At 41.6% G+C, this 18670-nt stretch overlaps 2 protein-coding genes across 2 annotated transcripts in view; both read right to left on the reverse strand.

The window, feature by feature from the left end:
- Window positions 1-17325, reverse strand: part of LOC108432302 (PILR alpha associated neural protein) — a 28745-nt gene extending 11420 nt beyond the window's left edge. The window contains exons 1-4 of the mRNA XM_017706044.2: window positions 17148-17325; window positions 15452-15567; window positions 14187-14536; window positions 9969-10047 (exon numbers count right to left, since the gene is read on the reverse strand). Of these exons, the coding sequence (XP_017561533.2) occupies window positions 9969-10047; window positions 14187-14536; window positions 15452-15498 (476 nt within the window). The 5' untranslated portion in view covers window positions 15499-15567; window positions 17148-17325. The remainder of the gene's footprint in view (window positions 1-9968; window positions 10048-14186; window positions 14537-15451; window positions 15568-17147) is intronic.
- Window positions 17326-17759: 434 nt separating this feature from the next.
- The window catches only part of si:ch211-154o6.3 (uncharacterized protein LOC563854 homolog), a 28623-nt gene continuing 27712 nt past the window's right edge, over window positions 17760-18670 (reverse strand). The window contains exon 14 of the mRNA XM_017706045.2: window positions 17760-18013. Coding sequence (XP_017561534.2) covers window positions 17928-18013 — 86 coding nt within the window. The 3' untranslated portion in view covers window positions 17760-17927. The remainder of the gene's footprint in view (window positions 18014-18670) is intronic.

The following is an 18670-nucleotide window of genomic DNA, read 5'->3' on the forward strand; positions in this document are numbered from 1 at the left end:
TGTGCTCCGTGTCTTCAGCCAAAAACACTATCATTAGGTAGAAACAGAGAGAGAGAGAGAAAGAGGCAGACAGGACGATGAACGCTGGGGCTAATTGTGGGGTTTACATTTGTCAAATTACAGTCAGCAGTCATTATATGAGATGGACTGAGAGCCACAGGTACACACAAACACACACACACACACACTCACTCACCAAGCTGTGCTCATGCAATATTCATGCTACACACACACACACACTCAGAGTGAGGAGCTAGATCAGGTTCTGCTCGGAGTGAGAAGCAATAAACAGCGGAGGGTTGTTAGGAGAGCAGAAGGCTGGTGCAGAGAGAATGCATAATGTAGAGAGAGAGAGAGAGAGAGAGAGAGAGAGAGAGAGAGAGAGAGAGAGAGAGAGAAAGAAAGAGAGAGAGAGAGAGAGAGAGAGAGAGAGAGAGAGAGAGAGAGAGAGAGAGAGAGAGAGAGAGAGAGAGAGAGAGAGAGAGAGAGCGCGCATGTATGTATGTGTGTTCGTTTGATCAGCTTGTCAGTAGAGGCACAACAAATCGGTAGTGACTCCGTTTAATTCCACAATAAGGGATGCTGCTTGATCTGTGTAAGTAGTTTAAATCTCTCATGAATGTTCACGTACCTAAACTGACCGAAACTACTCGGCCACTTAATCCTCTGGGCAATGGAATCAGACTGTGCTAAAGCGACGGTTTGTCTGAAAATCTAATTTACATAGGGCTCTTTTCCACTGAGCACCAATAATAACCGTTCCACGCGGAAACGGTTCGGCACATAAAGCTCACAAACGGTTCTCGGCAGTTTCCTCGACACGGTTAGCTAACTGGGCTCAGGAGGGCAGAACCACTCGATGAGATGATGCAACGGCGTCGCTATTCGCTGACAGGTTCCATGTTCATGGTGGTGTTGCGCCACAGCATCCTGAGTTATTTCAAAACTGAAATCAATGGAACAGATGAAAAGAGGTCCGATCCACCATTGAACAAATGTCGGAACATCAATTTACAAACCCATTTCCAAAAGAGTTGGGACAGAAGGTGAAACAGGAAAATAAAATGCGAAAGCAGTTATTAAATTTCAAGTCTGCAGCACTTTTCAAAAAAAGTTGGGACAGGGGCGATGCAAGGCTTTTGTAAGTTTTGTAAATGTAAATTTGTAGAATGATTAAAAAAAAAAAAAAACACCTGTTTCGGGAACGTTCCACCAGTGACCAGGTAACAGGTGGATACCATCATGATTGGGTGTAAAAGCATTCACGAAAAGCTCTGTCGCCACAGTTTAAAGAACAACATTTCTTGTTACAATTGCCAAGAACTTAGAGATTTCACCGTCTACTACCCATCGCATTATTAAAAGATTCAGAGAATCCCTGTGAGTAAAGGGCAAGGCTGAAAACCATTGATAACCATTGATCCCTCAGATGGCACTGCATTATAAATCCACATGGGCTTGGGAATACTTTGGACAACACTTGTCAGCAAACACAGTCTGAAGGTGCATCTACACATGCAAGTTAAGACACTATTATGCAAAGCAGCAACATCCAGAAACACTGCCGACTTCTCTGGGCTAAAACTCTTCTGAGACAGACTGACGCAATGTGGAAATGTGCTGTGGTCTGACAAGTCCACCAGGCCAACATGAAGAAAGACCATCCTGACTGTTACCAGCATAAAGTTACAAAGCCAACGTTTGTCATGGTATCAGGGTGTATTAGTGGGCAACTTGCAAATCTGTGAAGGTGTCATTAATGCTGATGGGTACATGCAAATTTCTGAGCAACATATGCTCCCATTGAGATATTGTTGTATGAAGTGTTATATAAAGCAAGAACAGGAAAGAATTCTGCTTTCATAACTACAACAATTGGTGTCCTCACTTCCCAAATTATTACTGATCGTTAAAAGGAAAGGTGATGTAACACAGTGGTAAACATGCTCTTGTCCCAACTTATTTGGAACAAATTGCAGGCATCAAATTTAGAATAAGTGTTTACATACAAAAAAGAATAAAGTTTATCAGTTGAAGCATTAAGTATCTTGATTTTGTACCGCTTTCAATCAGATACAAGCCAGAAAATGAACTGTAAATCTTTGCTGTCCGTTTCTGTAACTGACGCTACAGATTTAGATGGTCATCTTGGGTGATCTGATTAGCAGTTAATGCTGTTAAGCTCAGTCCAGTGCATCTCGGAAATACATCGTAACCCAATCATTCAAACGAGCTTTAGACAGGGTCAAGATGAAAGGATGTAACAATACAACTTCTAATCGAATTGCATCGTAGCATAGTATTACTGTATCACTGTATTTGACTAGGATGCCAGCTTGTGGCTAGTTCGTGAGCTTGTAGCTTTTTATACAGTGCTGTGAAAAAGTATTTGCCCCCACCTGTTTTCCTTATTTTTCCATAATTTGTAAAACTAATAATACCAGATCCTCATACAAACTGTAGCATAAGGCAAAGAGAACATGCGGAAACACAAAACACAGTTTTAAAGTGATCATTTCACTTTTTGCAACACTTGCATCATGAAAAAGGAATTGCCCCGCTAAATAACTGGTTGTGCCACCTTTATGTGCAACAGCTGCAACCAAACGCTTCTTATAGCTGGAGATCAGTCTTCCACACCGCTGTGAAGGAATTCTGCCCTGCTGTTCTATCCAGAACTGCTTTAATTCAGCCACACTGGAGGACCTGTGAGCAAGAACTGCTTGTTTAAGGTCCTGTCATTGCGTCTCAACGGGGTTCAGGTCAGGCCATTCCAAAACCTCAATTTTCATGCCATTCAGAGGCAGACTTGCTCACAGACTGATGACCCAATGTTGTCCTGCAGCATTTTCAGGGAGAGAGCAGAATTGATGGTTCTGTCAATAATGGCAAGTCCCCCAGGCCCTGAAGCAGCAAAGCACCCCCACAGCACCACACTACCACCACCATGTTTTTCTGTTAGTATAATGTTCTTGCTGTAGAGTGTTGTGTTTGTTGGGTTTACACCAGACATAACAGGACCACTGTCTTCCAAAATGTTCCGCTTTCGACTCATCAGACCACAGGACATTATTTCAAAAGGTTTAGGTTGTGTTTTTTTATAAGTTTGAGTTTTACAGAAATTATAGAACAAATTGAGAATATCTCTTGCCACACCAGTATCAGAGGGGGGTTAACATACTCTATGAATTTAAAGAAATGGACAGTGAAATAGGGCAAAATGAAATAGAATATAAAGCAATACAACAATATAAATATGATACAAGAAGGAAACTTAATTACAATTACAGATCCTTCAGCACTTTCCAGACTGATGACTAGATTTCACCGAATTTTCCCTCTTTCTAAGGGTGGAATCACAAACTCTGATCTAATCTGAGGTGAGTGAGGCCTGCAGAGCCTTAGACGTTCATCTGGTTTCTTTTGTGACTTCCTGGATGAGTTGTCTCGGAACTCTTGGGGGAATTTTGGTAGGCTGCTGGAAAGATTCACTTCAAGTGTCCTCCATTTGGAGATAATGGCTCTCTCTCTCCGGGTTGCTGGAGTCTTAGAATTTTCAGTAACTTTCTTTCTCGTCTCCTCCGGCATTTCTTTTGATCACAACATGCTGCGCGTTGAGACCTTTTAGCCCACTTTGCACTGCTGAAAAGGTTCTACTTAAGTTATGTTCACATTTAACAAGGGCGACAGTAATAAAATCTGGGTGTGTCTAGTTTAACTGAGAGAATGAAAAACAATGTGACTTTTTTATTATGTAAAATCATTTCTTAAATAAAATCTTATGAGCGTGGGATTTAAAACAAAGAGGCCACTCAAGTTGAGCCCAATTATTGACTAAATTTGGCCTAAGGGGGCTATTACTTTTTCACCCAGAGCCGGTTTGCGCTGGATAAAGTTTTTTACTTCAGTAAAAGAAATCAAGCACTTAACTAAACTGCATGCTTTGTTTGCTCAGGTTGTCTTTGTCTTATATTGTATTTAGTTTGAAGACCTGAAACAATAAAAGTGCAACAAATATGCAAAAAATAAAAGAAACAAGGGGGGCAAATACTTTTTCACAGCACAGCAAGTGGCATCAGCAACAATGTGGACTTGCTGGACATTTTTGTTTGATGACAAATGCAGTGAGAGACTGATAGAATAAAACCTGCTGGTCCCCTCCTCCAGTCACAACATCTGAGTATAATTGGTCCTTGGAGACCAATCGGATTTGCTCAAGGCGCATATTAAGACCAGGTGCGAACAGGGACTATGTCCTAAAAGACTATGGGTCATTCCTTACCAACTCACCTACGCCTCCCAGGTGCTGTAATTGATTTCTTTTTAAAGTTGTGAAAACTTTTTATTCAATTTATAGGACCTTATAAAATCCTATGGCTCTACTAAAGTACTTTTACAGTTATGAATTTTTTAAATTTGGCCATATTCATCATTTTGCATTTCTTCTTACGTGCACTCTAAGCCAACAACAAGCTGAATTTTTACTGGATTGGGTTGAAATTTAAACTGAGCTACCTACCTGCTATTCCCGAAGAATAAGTTAAAACATGTATTCATGTAAATACTTATTGCTGAACGTTTCACAGTAATTAAATGATAAATGATGATTTTTTTACCTGAATGAAGAATCTTTCATTTTCAAAATGAATATCTCCTCTTCTCGTCACTTTCGTGCAACCAGATTTAGATTTTGTGTAGTATTACTATAGTTCTACCACGTCTTCAAGCTATTTAGTCCTGCATAAAAACTGAGAGCCAAAGATTTTGATAAAGTACAACGTAGGTGCTAAAAATGATATCTTAACTGTATATTTTCCCAAGATAGTTATTTGAATTTGCTTGAATTTTTTTTATGCAAAGTGTTAAAAAGCCTTGCTGGTATATAAAAAATTACATGTTATATTAGTCTTTCATCATATATTCATCATTTATTGAAAATAGCCAATTTTACTGATTGTAATAATACATCCAGTGGTTTTATTTCAGAGGTAGATATTTACTATGCTCACTTTACGGTTTTCTATCCGTGTAATACCTATTGCACGTATGTTTCATTGGGTTCAGGAAATTTGCAAATTACAGCTTGTAATAACTTGATTTGTTGCATACTAGATGATAATATCTTGCTCTGCGTGTGTGCACAATTTTAATCATACATAGGCAAAGATGTTAAATTCCTTGTACTATTGATACAGGACTTTCGCAGCAGCCAGACCGCTCACTGTCAGACGCAAGTACTTATACCTAACAGCATGGTCTAAATATAACACAACAGCGTGCACTATGACCATTACACTGGTACTTAACAATACTGACAACAACAACAACAACAACAACAACAACAACAACAACAACAACAACAAAGATCCCTTTGTGAGCATTTCACGGGGGTTTCCAAGTGGGCACCTTCCTTCATCAGTGTCTAGTGGAATTAAGCCCACAACACCTCCAGAAGGCTCAACAGTGGTGTGTGGCGCCCCAGACCCACCCGCCTCCATACTCACGATGGATTAGAACACATGTCAATATCAGAGACAACAACAGATACACCTCAAGATACGCCCAAGCACTGTTGAGAGACGTCCCCTCAACATGCATGTTTCAATGCCAGTCCATCTGGGTTCTCCAGACGTACTTAGGCCTACTTGCTGGTGTCTCTAATTATGCTATCTTCAGCCATTTTTATATCCCATAGATTTAGGTGGCTTATCAGATTATTTGGAGGCATGTGAATTAACTTGCATTACAAGAAGAAGCCTGTTGTTGCAAGATGTTTTGGAAGTTCGTATGTTGTTCTGGACCTTGGGATACCTCGAGCCTGCATCAAAATGCCACGGGTAAAGGCCACATGTGAAGCCACCTAAATCTATGGGGCATAAGATTGGCATACTTAGAGACACCAGCAAATAGGCCTAAGTATGCCTGGAGAACCCAGATGGACTGGCATTCAAACACGCTTGTTGAGGGGACATCTCGCAGCGATGCTTGGGCGTATCTTGAAGTGTATCTGTTGTTGCCTCTGATATCGACATGTGTTCTAATCCATCGTGAACATGGAGGCGGGTGGGTCTGAGATGCCAGAGACCACTGTTGAGCCTTCCGGAGGTGTTGTGGGCTGAATTCCATGAGACACTGATGAAGGAAGGTGCCCACTTGACAACCAATGTGAAATGCTCAAAAAGGCATCTTTTTTGTTGTTGTTGGTAGATATGCTAGGTGGTTGGGTACGAGTGCATCTGGCAGTGAGATTTGGCTGTCGTGCGAAGTCCCGTACCAAAGGCACAAGGAATGTATCATCTTTTTCTGTGTAACTAAAACCGTCCAAGAAAATGGATAAAGATCATATAGTATGCAACAAATCAAGCCAATCCATTGCAAATTTCCTGAACCCAATGAAACTCAGTCTCAGTAGGTATTACAGAGAGAGAACACCTTGAACTCAACATAGTACAAATATTTACCTATGAAATAAAACCACTCAATGTATTACTGCCTGTGAAAAGTATGACAAATTAGCTATTTTTAATAAATTATTAAATAATGAAGGACTAATACAAAATCTGTAAATTTTTATATATGAGCAATAAATTTAAACACCTTCCCATGAAAAAAGTTTCAAGCAAATTCAAATAATCCTTCATGGTAAAATATACAGTCAAAATATATATTAAAATATTATGTTTAGTAAGATGTCACTTTTTTTATGCCGGACCAAATAACTTGCAGATGTAATAGAACTATATTAATACTAAACAGACTGAAAATCTGGTTGCAAGAAAGTGAAAACTGGTGGAGATATTAATTTTTGAAAATCAAAGTTTCTTCATTGAGGAAAAGATGATTTTTTTTTTAATGATCTGATTACTGTGAAACATTCAGCAACAAATATTTGCATGCACATATGGTACAAATTTCGCAAAGATAGTAGTAGTTAGGCAGTCCAGTACAAATTTCAACCCAATCCAGCAGAAAATAAGCAACTGTCGAGGACTAGAGTGCACATACAAAATCGCAAAAATGATGAAAAGGGTCACACTTCAAAAATTCATAACTAAAAACGTACTTGGAGTAGAGCCATATGATTTTGCAAGGTCCCACGAACTTAATAGATATTTTTTTTAACATGATTTTCAAGAAAATCTGTAACATGGCTTGGTGAGTTGGTATGGAATGATCCCCACCTTCAAGCATCACAAATCAAGTATTAGAAATCATATAAGATCAGCAAGAAGATCTCATATCTAAACAGAATGTCTATATTTTGATCATAACAACCTTCATATTGAGAGACTGTTCTCATATCATTCAATTGCCTAGCCTCAAGAGACTTCTGGGACCAGCGAAGACTCTGATAGGCGTGAGTTGCGCTGGGGACATGTCCCCACCACTTTTTTAGAGTGTCGTCCGTTGAATATCTTTCATATAATAGCTTGTGGCAGACAGCAGTCCAAACACTTTCTAAATACATCACGGCCATGTGGATAAGTGTCTTTAGTCATTAATCAAATTGACGTGATGTTCTGGCGGCTATGCAGTTCACTGACAATAAATAAAGTAGAGTGCTGTTGTTGTGTGCTGCGATAATGGAGACAGGAGCTAATCGTTGCGCTTATTTCTGAGCCGAGGAGAGCAGTGGGTGAGTGCTACCTGATAACAGGTTATTGAGACAAATTTTCCAGAGCAGTGACGGATAATATCTTATATAACATCTTATATATGGAGTTAGCAAGAGCTGTTGTCTAGGTAGCATAAGTAGCACAGCTCCATGTGCCTTTCGTTTTTTCGCAATATGACCCAAATTTTTGTACGATGAGTAATATTTGGGATTATCTGTCACATCCAATTTATATAACCACAGAAATATGTTCAGTAAACATGAATCAGGGTCTAATCTGAGTTAGCTGAGTTTTTTTTTTTCAGTGCTTGGTGGGAGTGGGAGGTGAAACATGACATAACTGGTTATTATTTTCACTCGTGTATGATAATCTCAGCCGCTACGTCATAGAAGGCTGTTCCAAAGTGAAGTGCCCTTAGTGTACAGCCTAGAAATGCACCCTACGTCCGGAGTGACTTCTAGGACGCAACTGTATCCTTCCAGGCCTTCGGTTACCCGCAGTTCCTTACACACACGAAGGACGCAAAGGAAATATGGCGGAAAACTAAGCCTAAAACTAAAAACGTGAGTTGCTCGTGTCCTTGGATTCGTCTTTGTTATCTTATAAAGCGCGACTGATTGATTGATTGAATGACTGATTAATTATAGTTATAAATATCCATCCATATATCATTTTATTTTGCTTATTTATTTATTACCCAATTTTCTCCCCAATTTAGTCGCCCACCCACTAATTAATTAAGTAATTAAGTAATTCCACCCACTAGTTAGGACTCCCCCGATCACACAATACTACCAACGCTAGGAGGGTGAAGGCAGCACAGGCTTCCACTGAGACCTGTGAAACCAGCCGCCGCTTCTTTAAGAACTGCCGCCCACGCGACGTCACGGGGCAGCCGAACGCGCTCGGAGGAAAGCGCCGACCACCAGATCTGTTACGTCAGCTAACAGACGCCTGCGCTGACTAGCTTCGTGTTGAGTGATGGGAGGAGAGGGGGGGCCATCCTACCCACCCAGAGAGAACGAGGCCAATTGTGCTCTCTTGGACTCCCGGCTACGGACGGCTGTAGCATCACCAGGGATCGACCTCGCTATCTCCTGATGACGGGGCCAACGCTCAGACGGTTGCGCCACTTAATGAGGACCTTTCTGGTGACGTCACCATGCAGCCTCGTTAGAACTCTTTCATTTGTGGGACCAATAGGCTACTGAGGAGGAGTCTTCAATGGACAGGCCTCCCGAGGACCCACCCTACCTCGGCTGCAGCCTAGGCGGGGAAACGTACTTATATTTTGATGGTAGATTTCAAGAGAACAATATTTTTTCTTCGAAATGATGTGTTGAATTGTGCTCAACATGACCTGGGACATGAAGTAACAAGGTAAAAAAGGTCAACTTTAACTGTAGCCTTGTTGTGCAGGCCCCCTAGTGGTCATTCCACCTGCAAAATGGAAATCAACCTCGTGATTTTTCATTAACGTAACCAAATGAAATATTTTCCCCAGTAACGTTTAGTTGAGTAAAACTTAGCTTAACTAGGACACTCTTTTATCCCTGTATCTGAAATGCGGTTGAGCTGCTAGTGAGCAACGAGGGGTGAAAAGGGAGGGGTGGCAACCCCCTGCTGTGAAAACAAAACACACCTCCTCACTAAGATGGCCAAACCTCAGCTTTCTTGGTATCAAATTGCAAGTAAACACACTAAAAATAATTGTTTTAAACGTTGGCTTGGCTCCCGGTTTGGTAAGTCAAGCACACTTCTATCCACGTTCCTGAAGAAAAAATGCAGAGCACATCTAAGAGACCTCCAAAACGGGTGGAAATTTCATTTTATGGCTACATAAATGTCAAGCAATGCTAATTCGCAATCGTGGAACTTCAATGGCAGTCCCATTGGTTTATTTAGCTATATTTCCCTGCTTTTTCTTGCCGCGACCTTATCCCTATCACCAATACTTTTCAAAAAAATAAGTTACGCCCATTCCAATGCATCCTTATTCCAGTCAGACTGGATGACCTGGGTCCTGTACGCTCTCCCAACATGACTCGGATTAAACATTCACAATAAAAAACACAGCCAAGGCTTCCACACAGAGCTAGAACATCTAATGTTGGCGCTCCTAACAACCTCACAGAGCTGTGAAACTCCCTCTGTAATGCTTCCACTGAGAGATAACTGCAGGAAAATCTGGCGTGCGAACGCTGGCATTATCAAACTGAGTGTACACACACACACACACACACACACACACACACACACACACACACACACACACACACACACACACAAAGGCAGTGTGTGGAGACGTGCAACGGTGCAGTGAGGACAGATTAAGTGCTGAAGCCGCCTCACCAGAGTTTGGCCGAGATGATGACCGCCGAGAGAATCAGCAAAGACGAGATAGTCACGGTCACATAGAACTGGGGATCCACTACAGAAAGAAAGAGAGAGAGAGAGAGAAAGAGAGTGAGGGGATAAAAATGGATTGGGAAATAAATAAAGGTGACGGGGAAATGAAGAGAAAAGACACAAAGCACAAAGGATCAGAAAGGCAGTCACAGCTAAGAGAAATGGAATACTGAGTGAACACAATACGGAGCGCAGTCGGAGGAGAAAAAGAAGCCGAGAACTGAGGGAGAGATAAAAGTAGCTACAGTGTCATGAGCAGCTGGAATGACTGAACTGAATCTTTGATTTTAAAGGAATACCTTTGGCCAGACATGCTAATGTGGCTATCTACGAATGCAAACTAGTAGCCGGTTAGCAGGGCTCCATTTCCATATGGCCGATGAATAAACATTCCCTTTCACTTACATTTACGGCATTTAGCAGACGCTCTTATCCAGAGCGACTTACAGTTTAATCATTTTACACAGGAAGGCCAAGGTGGTGTTAGGAGTCTTGCCCAAGGTCTTGCCTTATTAGTATAGTGTAGGGATTGAACCCCGGTCTACAGCGTGGAAGGCAGAGGTGTTATCCACTACACTAACCAACCACTTTGGCTGTAAGCCTGACTGAACTACTGACCACAACATGTCACTGACCACAACATGTCACAACAGTGACCGCTCTTAGTCTGAGAAAGTGTTAACAAAGACAAGATATGATCACTCAGAACTGAGGATTCGCTACAGAAAGAAAGAAAGGCAGAAAGAAAGATGCAGGGAAAGAAAGAAATAAGAAGGAAGGAAGGAAGGAGAGAAAGAAAAAGAAAGGAAGGAAGAAGGAAGGAAGATGGAATTAAGGAAAGAAAGTAAGAAAACAAAAAAAAGAAGGAGGAAAAGAAAGAAATAAGAGGAAGGAAAGAAGGAAGGAAGGAAGGAAGGAAGAAAGGAAGGGAAAGAAAAATAAGAGGAAGGAAGGAGGGAAAGAAAGAAATAAGAAAAAGGAAAGGAGGAAGAAAGAAAGAAGGAGGGAAAGAAAAATAAGAGGAAGAAAGGAAGAAAGAAAGAAAAAAGAAACATGGAAGGAAGGAGGGAGGGAAAGAAAGAAAGGAAACATTGAAGGAGGGAGGGAAAGAAAGAAAGGAAACATTGAAGGAAGGAGAGAAAGAAAAAGAAAGGAAGTAGGAAGAAGTATGGAATTAAGGAAAGAAAGAAAGAAAGAAAGAAAGAAAGAGGGAAAGAAAGAAAGAAAGAAAGAAAGAAAGAGGGAAAGAAAGAAAGAAAGAAAGAAAGAGGGAAAGAAAGAAAGAAAGAAAGAAAGAAAGAAAGAAAGAAAGAAAGAAAGAAAGAAAGAAAGAAAGAGGGAATAAAATGGTGGAAATAAATAAAAGGGACAGAAAAATGAAGAAAATGGTGGTAGATGAACAGGCGGCTGAGCAGTGTTGAAATGACTGAACCGAATCTTTCCTTCTAAAAGAACAGCTTGACTAAACATGCTGACGTGGCTTAGCAAGGATGAGATATGGTCACACAGAACTGGGCATTTACTAAAAACAATGAAAACCACGAGAAAATAATAATTTTAAAAAACTGTCAAATACAGCTGGAATGTCTGAACTGAATCCCTCTGTCGTCAAGCAATCATGACTAGGCATGCTAACGTGGCTAACTATGAATACAAACTACAAAAAAAAGAAAGAAGAGAATCAAAAACTAATTGGGACGTAAACAAACATGCTAACGTGGCTAACTATGAATACAAGCTACAAAAAAAGAAAGAAGAGAATCAAAAACGAATTGGGAAGTAAACAAACATGCTAACATGGCTAACTATGAATACAAGCTACAAAAAAAGAAAGAGAATCAAAAACAAATTGGGACGTAAACAAACATGCTAACGTGGCTAACTATGAATACAAGCTACAAAAAAAGAAAGAAGAGAATCAAAAACGAATTGGGACGTAAACAAACATGCTAGCATGGCTAACTATGAATACAAACTACAAAAAAAGAAAAATCAAAAACGAATTGGGAAGTAAACAAACATGCTAACGTGGCTAACTATGAATACAAACTACAAAAAAAGAGAATCAAAAATGAATTGGGACGTAAACAAACATGCTAACGTGGCTAACTATGAATACAAACTACAAAAAAAGAGAATCAAAAATGAATTGGGACGTAAACAAACATGCTAACGTGGCTAACTATGAATACAAACTACAAAAAAAGAAAATCAAAAACAAATTGGGAAGTAAACAAACATGCTAACGTGGCTAACTATGAATACAAACTACAAAAAAAGAGAATCAAAAATGAATTGGGACGTAAACAAACATGCTAACGTGGCTAACTATGAATACAAACTACAAAAAAAGAAAATCAAAAATGAATTGGGACGTAAACAAACATGCTAACGTGGCTAACTATGAATACAAACTACAAAAAAGAGAATCAAAAACTAATTGGGACGTAAACAAACATGCTAACGTGGATAACTATGAATACAAACTACAAAAAAGAGAATCAAAAACAAATTGGGACGTAAACAAACATGCTAACGTGGCTAACTATGAATACAAGCTACAAAAAAAGAAAGAAGAGAATCAAAAACGAATTGGGAAGTAAACAAACATGCTAACATGGCTAACTATGAATACAAGCTACAAAAAAAGAAAGAGAATCAAAAACAAATTGGGACGTAAACAAACATGCTAACGTGGTTAACTATGAATACAAGCTACAAAAAAAGAAAGAAGAGAATCAAAAACGAATTGGGACGTAAACAAACATGCTAGCATGGCTAACTATGAATACAAACTACAAAAAAAGAAAAATCAAAAACGAATTGGGAAGTAAACAAACATGCTAACGTGGCTAACTATGAATACAAACTACAAAAAAAGAGAATCAAAAATGAATTGGGACGTAAACAAACATGCTAACGTGGCTAACTATGAATACAAACTACAAAAAAAGAGAATCAAAAATGAATTGGGACGTAAACAAACATGCTAACGTGGCTAACTATGAATACAAACTACAAAAAAAGAAAATCAAAAACGAATTGGGAAGTAAACAAACATGCTAACGTGGCTAACTATGAATACAAACTACAAAAAAAGAGAATCAAAAATGAATTGGGACGTAAACAAACATGCTAACGTGGCTAACTATGAATACAAACTACAAAAAAAGAAAATCAAAAACGAATTGGGAAGTAAACAAACATGCTAACGTGGCTAACTATGAATACAAACTACAAAAAAAGAAAATCAAAAATGAATTGGGACGTAAACAAACATGCTAACGTGGCTAACTATGAATAGTAAAACCGTTAGCATGATTCAGTGAACATAGCAACATTAGCATTTTTGCCTGAGTGCTTCAGTGAGGGAAACGAAAGCCGCGGCTGAGAGAACGAGCAAAGACGGGATCGTTATGGTCACACTGGAGAAAGAGAGGGAACGAGGAACGGATTGGGAAATAAATAAGAGTGACGGAAAAACGGGGTGGGGAGCGGAATTAATCAGCGGAGAGAACGGACGTGATGAATGGACATGCTGTTGGGAGGAGTTGAATTGATGAAGAGATAAAAGAAGCTAAAATGTCACAAACGGCTGAAACGACGGATCCACACCTTTCCTCTGGCATAAAGGAACAGCTTGACCAACAGCAGGCCACTGCGGCCAGCGGTGTGACTGAACCCCATAAAGCTCATTTGTTTACATTCTCTTGAATCTGAGTTTAGAACCATTTACCCAACTCTGTTTCGCACACTGTGGAATTAGACCTCTGCATTTAACCCTGCCGTGCAGTGAAACACCCACATGCATGCACACTAGAGAGCACACACACTAGGGGGCAGTGAGCACACTTGCCCGGAGCAGTGGGCAGCCCTATCCACGGTGCCTGGGGAGCAATTGGGGGTTAGGTGTCTTGCTCAAGGGCACTTCAGTCATGAACCGTCAGCCGAGGGGATCGAACCGGCGACCTTCCGGTCACAGGGCTGGGTCCCTAACCTCCAGCCCACGACTTTCGCTTACGGTCAGTTTTAAACTACGAATCTATGAGAACAATCAACGATCTTATCAAGCAAGACACATCAAGGTGGGATGAGTGACAGAGGAGCATTATGGGTAATGGAGTCTTTCAGAAAGCTAGACCTTTGCTCCAGGTGCCCCACCTTCTTCTGTGTCTTTTTCCTCCGCCTCTTCTTCTGGCTCCTCTCCCGAGTCTCTAGCTTCGATGGACAGCAGGGGCTGCTGGGTTTGGTTGGCCTGTGTGTTCCAGTGGTGAGGCCACGCCTCGGGCGTGGCTGCCTTGGCCCCCTCAGTTTCCTGGCTGGACAGGAGGTGGTGCGTCTCGTCCTCCAGCGGCTGTGTTGGGCCCCAGTCCACTGCCCAGAGCGGAGTGGGCGTGGCCTGAGCAGTGACGGACAGTTGCATGTGACCCGCCTCCTCTTGGCAGGAGGTGGGGCGAGTAACGACAGCAACCAGCAGGAGGCACCAGAGAGGGGTCGGTCCAGAGATGGAGCTAAGAGGGAAAAGGAAGGAGGGATGGATGGATGCAAAAAAGGAAAAAAGTAAGGAGGAAAAAGGAAGGAGGAAAAGAAGTGGGAAGCGAGGTATGACGGAGGAGAAACAGAAAGAAAGGAAGGAAGGAAGGATGGACAAAATAAGTGAAGAAAGGAAGGTAAAAAGAGGAAGGATGGAATAAAAGGCAAAATCGAGGACGAAAGGAAGTGAAAGAGGTTGAGAAGAAAAGAGTGAAGAACAGGGGAAGAAAGGAGGGAAGGAAATAAGGAAGTTAGGACGGAAGGAAGGAACAATGAGACAAAAGAATTAAAGATGTAAAGCACAATACAGAAGAAAGGAATGATGCCGGTGAAGGAGAAAGGAAGAGAGGAAAGAAGGAAGATAAGGAAAAGGGATGATAAGGAGAAAGGAATAAAGGAGAAAAATGAGAAAGGAAGGAAAAGGAAGATAAAAAGAGGGAGGAAAATGAAGAATGATGACAAAAATAAAGAAGGAAGAAAAAGGTGTATAAGAAGGAAGGAAGGAAGGAAGGAGAAAAACAAGAATGAAAGGAAGGAAAAGGAAGGAAATTAAGAAAGAATGGAAGGAGGAACAGGGAAGACAACGATAAGGAAGGAAGAAAAGTAAGGAAGCGGACGAAGAAAGGACAAAGGAAGAAGTGAAAGAAGAACAAGGAAGGAAGGGAGGATGAACGGAAGGTGAAAGAAGAGTGAAGGAGTGATCTGGTTAGACGGTAACGGTGAAGCCGCCGGTACTCAGTGCAGAGAAAAGACAGCGAGCAGAAGCTGCGGTTAATGGTCTATAATTCATGACAGCCGTTTACAAACGGAGGTGAAAGATCACGTAATAAGTTCTATAAATACGAGTTAGGAGTGAGTCTGCACGTTAAACACTACTTCTCTCTTTTCCTTACCATCGCTCCATCGCTCCGCTCTTTTCACTGGCTCCCGGCTCCTCCATTCATTTCATATAAGGGGGGAGGGGGGGGCTCGGTCCTGACACTTTTACTGAAGGACCATAAACAGATGGCTGGAGTGGAGAAAGATGCAGCAGCAGCAGCAGCGCGCACACGCACACACACACACACACACACACACACACACACACACACACACACACACACAATACAGTCATGCAGTGAACATAAATATCAACTCACTTCCATGCCGTTGCTGTCGGAACAAAACCTCCCATCTCCAAAATAGTAACTTTACAGGAGAAGGAAAAAACACACTTTACTTTTAATGGAAGTCAATGGAACCAGAATTTCTTCAGAGTAATTTTAGGGTGTTTCTTTCGGTCCATTCATCATGAAATTTATACACAATGTAAAGGACAACAGGCATTTTCAAATTTTGTTGAAACCTGAAAAACGGCAAAAATCCAATGAGGTTTTGTCCCAACAGCAGCGATACGCAGTGTATAGCTATATACCTACAGATATATAGATATTATATGTATATATAGATATATATCCGTCTCTCACTCTCCCTTTCTCTATGCATATACGTGTGAAGCTGTAAACATTTGGCACTGTACAAAGACAAACAAGTATCTTCAAAATCGTAAGTTTACAGGAGAGGGCAAAAACACTTTATTTTCTATGCAAGTTCAAGCAAAGCCATTTTATTCCAAGCCATTTTGGAGCATTTCTGTTCGTCCATTTATCATAAAATCTCCCCAGAATGACAGCGGCCGCGCTCAAATGACACAGAAAAGTTCTTTCACAGAAAACTCCTGAACTACTAAATATACCATTCTTTTCCAGTATTTAGTGCCTTATTGTAGCTTCCACTCTTTTTGCTTGCAGAGAAATACGCAACGATATCTTTCCACACCTCCAAAGTCTTAGAAGTTGCACTTCCCGCCTCTCACCAGCCAAGTAATTCCACTTTCCCACTTGATGCTGAGGTCTGGACTCTGGGGTGGTCAGTGCATTACTCCGAGAGCACCAGCAGCTTCTTTGTTTGGTGTGTCCGTGTCCTTTTCTCGGTGATGACTTCTTCACAGCTAAACATCCTTTCAGACCCATGGCTTTGAGTCGTCTTCTCACAGTGGAAGGGCGGATGTTAGTGGATGTTTTCAGATCTGAAGCAGCTTGATTTTCTCCTCTCTCTCTCTCTCTCTCTCTCTCAAAGATGATCGCTGATGCGGTTTATCTGGCCAGTTTTGGTGTCTACCAGGTCTTCCAGGTGGTTGTTAGGAATCCTGTTTTCTTTGCAACAGTTTTGGAAACTCATTTCCTTTTGACTTTCCTCTTCCTAACACAAGTGGAACACCTCATGACTAATCTCAGAAATATCTGCTGAAAAAATGAACTTGTACGCAACCACTGTTGACTGGAAATTAAATAAACAAGGGTTTTGCACGGGCACGCACACACACACACACATATATACATATACCATATGCTCAGCCCCCCCCCACCAGTCTAATACATGCACCCACACACACACCTGTGGACACATCCAGCTACATCCATTAATCCAGCTCCTGACGCGGGTAATAACTCCAGCCACTGCCTAAAGCTATCAGTATCACTACATACGAAATAAAGCGAAAGACCCACTCGCATGCATCTGAAGACAGCTATCGGTCCCCATGCCTACCTCTCCGCCGCTGATGGAGGGAGTGTAAGAGAGACAGAGAGAGCCCGAGTGTGTCAGAGTGGGAAAAAGCATTGGTTGCCGTAGCGACAGAGACATGGAGAAACTGAGCGAGGGGAGAGTGCGTGCGAGAGAGCGAGAGAGTGTGAGCGAGTGAGCGAGAGAGAGAGAGAGTGTGTGTGTGTGTGTGTGTGTGTGTGTAATCACTATGGTGTGTGTGTGTGTGTGTGTGGGGGGGGGGGTGTTCCTGTAGAAGAGAGATTTAAATGCTAATTATGCTTTTTAACTGGTTCAATTAAACAGAACAGAGGAAACGGATTTTGAAGACAGAAATAGCGGGGAAAAAATGACTTAGTAATATTCCGGCCCGAACAGGATGAACGAGGAGAGGAGGAGAAAGAAAAGTACCGGGGGAAAAAAGGATAGACATGGCAAATGGAATAGGTGGGGGGGGGGGGGGGGGGGGGGGGATATAAATTAATAAATAAATTAATAAAAATCAATATGCATTAATTTGAGTGTTGGACAAGGCGAGCGGAGCGACGGAGAGAGCTGCGGATATTTATAGACAGAAACGCCAGCCGTGATAAATAATTTCACACGCTCAGACACGGGCACAATATGGCACTTTTATTGGCTACGTGACACGAGGTTTACACGCTGAACAATCTGTCGTCCAGCCGCTCTTTGTGCCCCGTCACCACTCATTCAATCTGTTACACTTCACACCCCACGTTTTCTCTATTTTCAGTCCAAGTCTCTCTCTCACTCCCTCTCTCTCTCTCATTGGAGGACGCATCGTAGCCAAGACGAAGTAGCCACTTCTTCTGCGTCTGATGCATCCTGGGGAGTTGAGTCTTCATCACCGTCTGTGAAAACAAATAGGCAAGACCACTTAAAACAGAACAAACCTCTTCTCACCAACCAATAACAGTTAGCTTTGGACTGACACGTCTACAGATTCAGGAACAATGACGCAGTGCTTTATGGGTGATCCGCCATTGTGGCAGGGTTACCCTGCGTTCACACTGGCAGCGACTTTTCACCTTTCGCTGCCCAAATTGCTGGGTGGGTGTTTCGGGAACTCGAGTGGACCGCTGGTTGCCATGGTTTCACTGATGCTAAGCACAAATCAGATGAATTAAAAATAAAACCCTGGTGGAAAACCGCATGTGTGCTTGTTTTGATTTAATCCCCATGTCTGTCCAGTGAGTTTGTGAGGAAAACAGGATTTGTCCATTTGCGCCGGTCATCGTTCCATCTCTAGTAAGAGCAATTACCTATGAACCAAAACAGGAGTGCACTGTGTGTGAGACCAAGCGCGCACTACCCTGCTTGATTCTCAGTTTCTATTGGTAATCGCCACATCGCTTCACTTCTTATTTGCATGAAGTTGGACTCCGCTCAACTCTGTCACGTCACCGACTCTGCCCACTTCGCGTCGTCAACATTCGCGCCTCCTGTTGCTGGAAATCGCCAACTCTCCTTGATCTCCATCTCACTTAATACGTTAGCAGAGCTACCCA

The sequence above is a fragment of the Pygocentrus nattereri genome, chromosome 3, assembly GCF_015220715.1.
Source record: "Pygocentrus nattereri isolate fPygNat1 chromosome 3, fPygNat1.pri, whole genome shotgun sequence".
Taxonomy (NCBI): domain Eukaryota; kingdom Metazoa; phylum Chordata; class Actinopteri; order Characiformes; family Serrasalmidae; genus Pygocentrus; species Pygocentrus nattereri.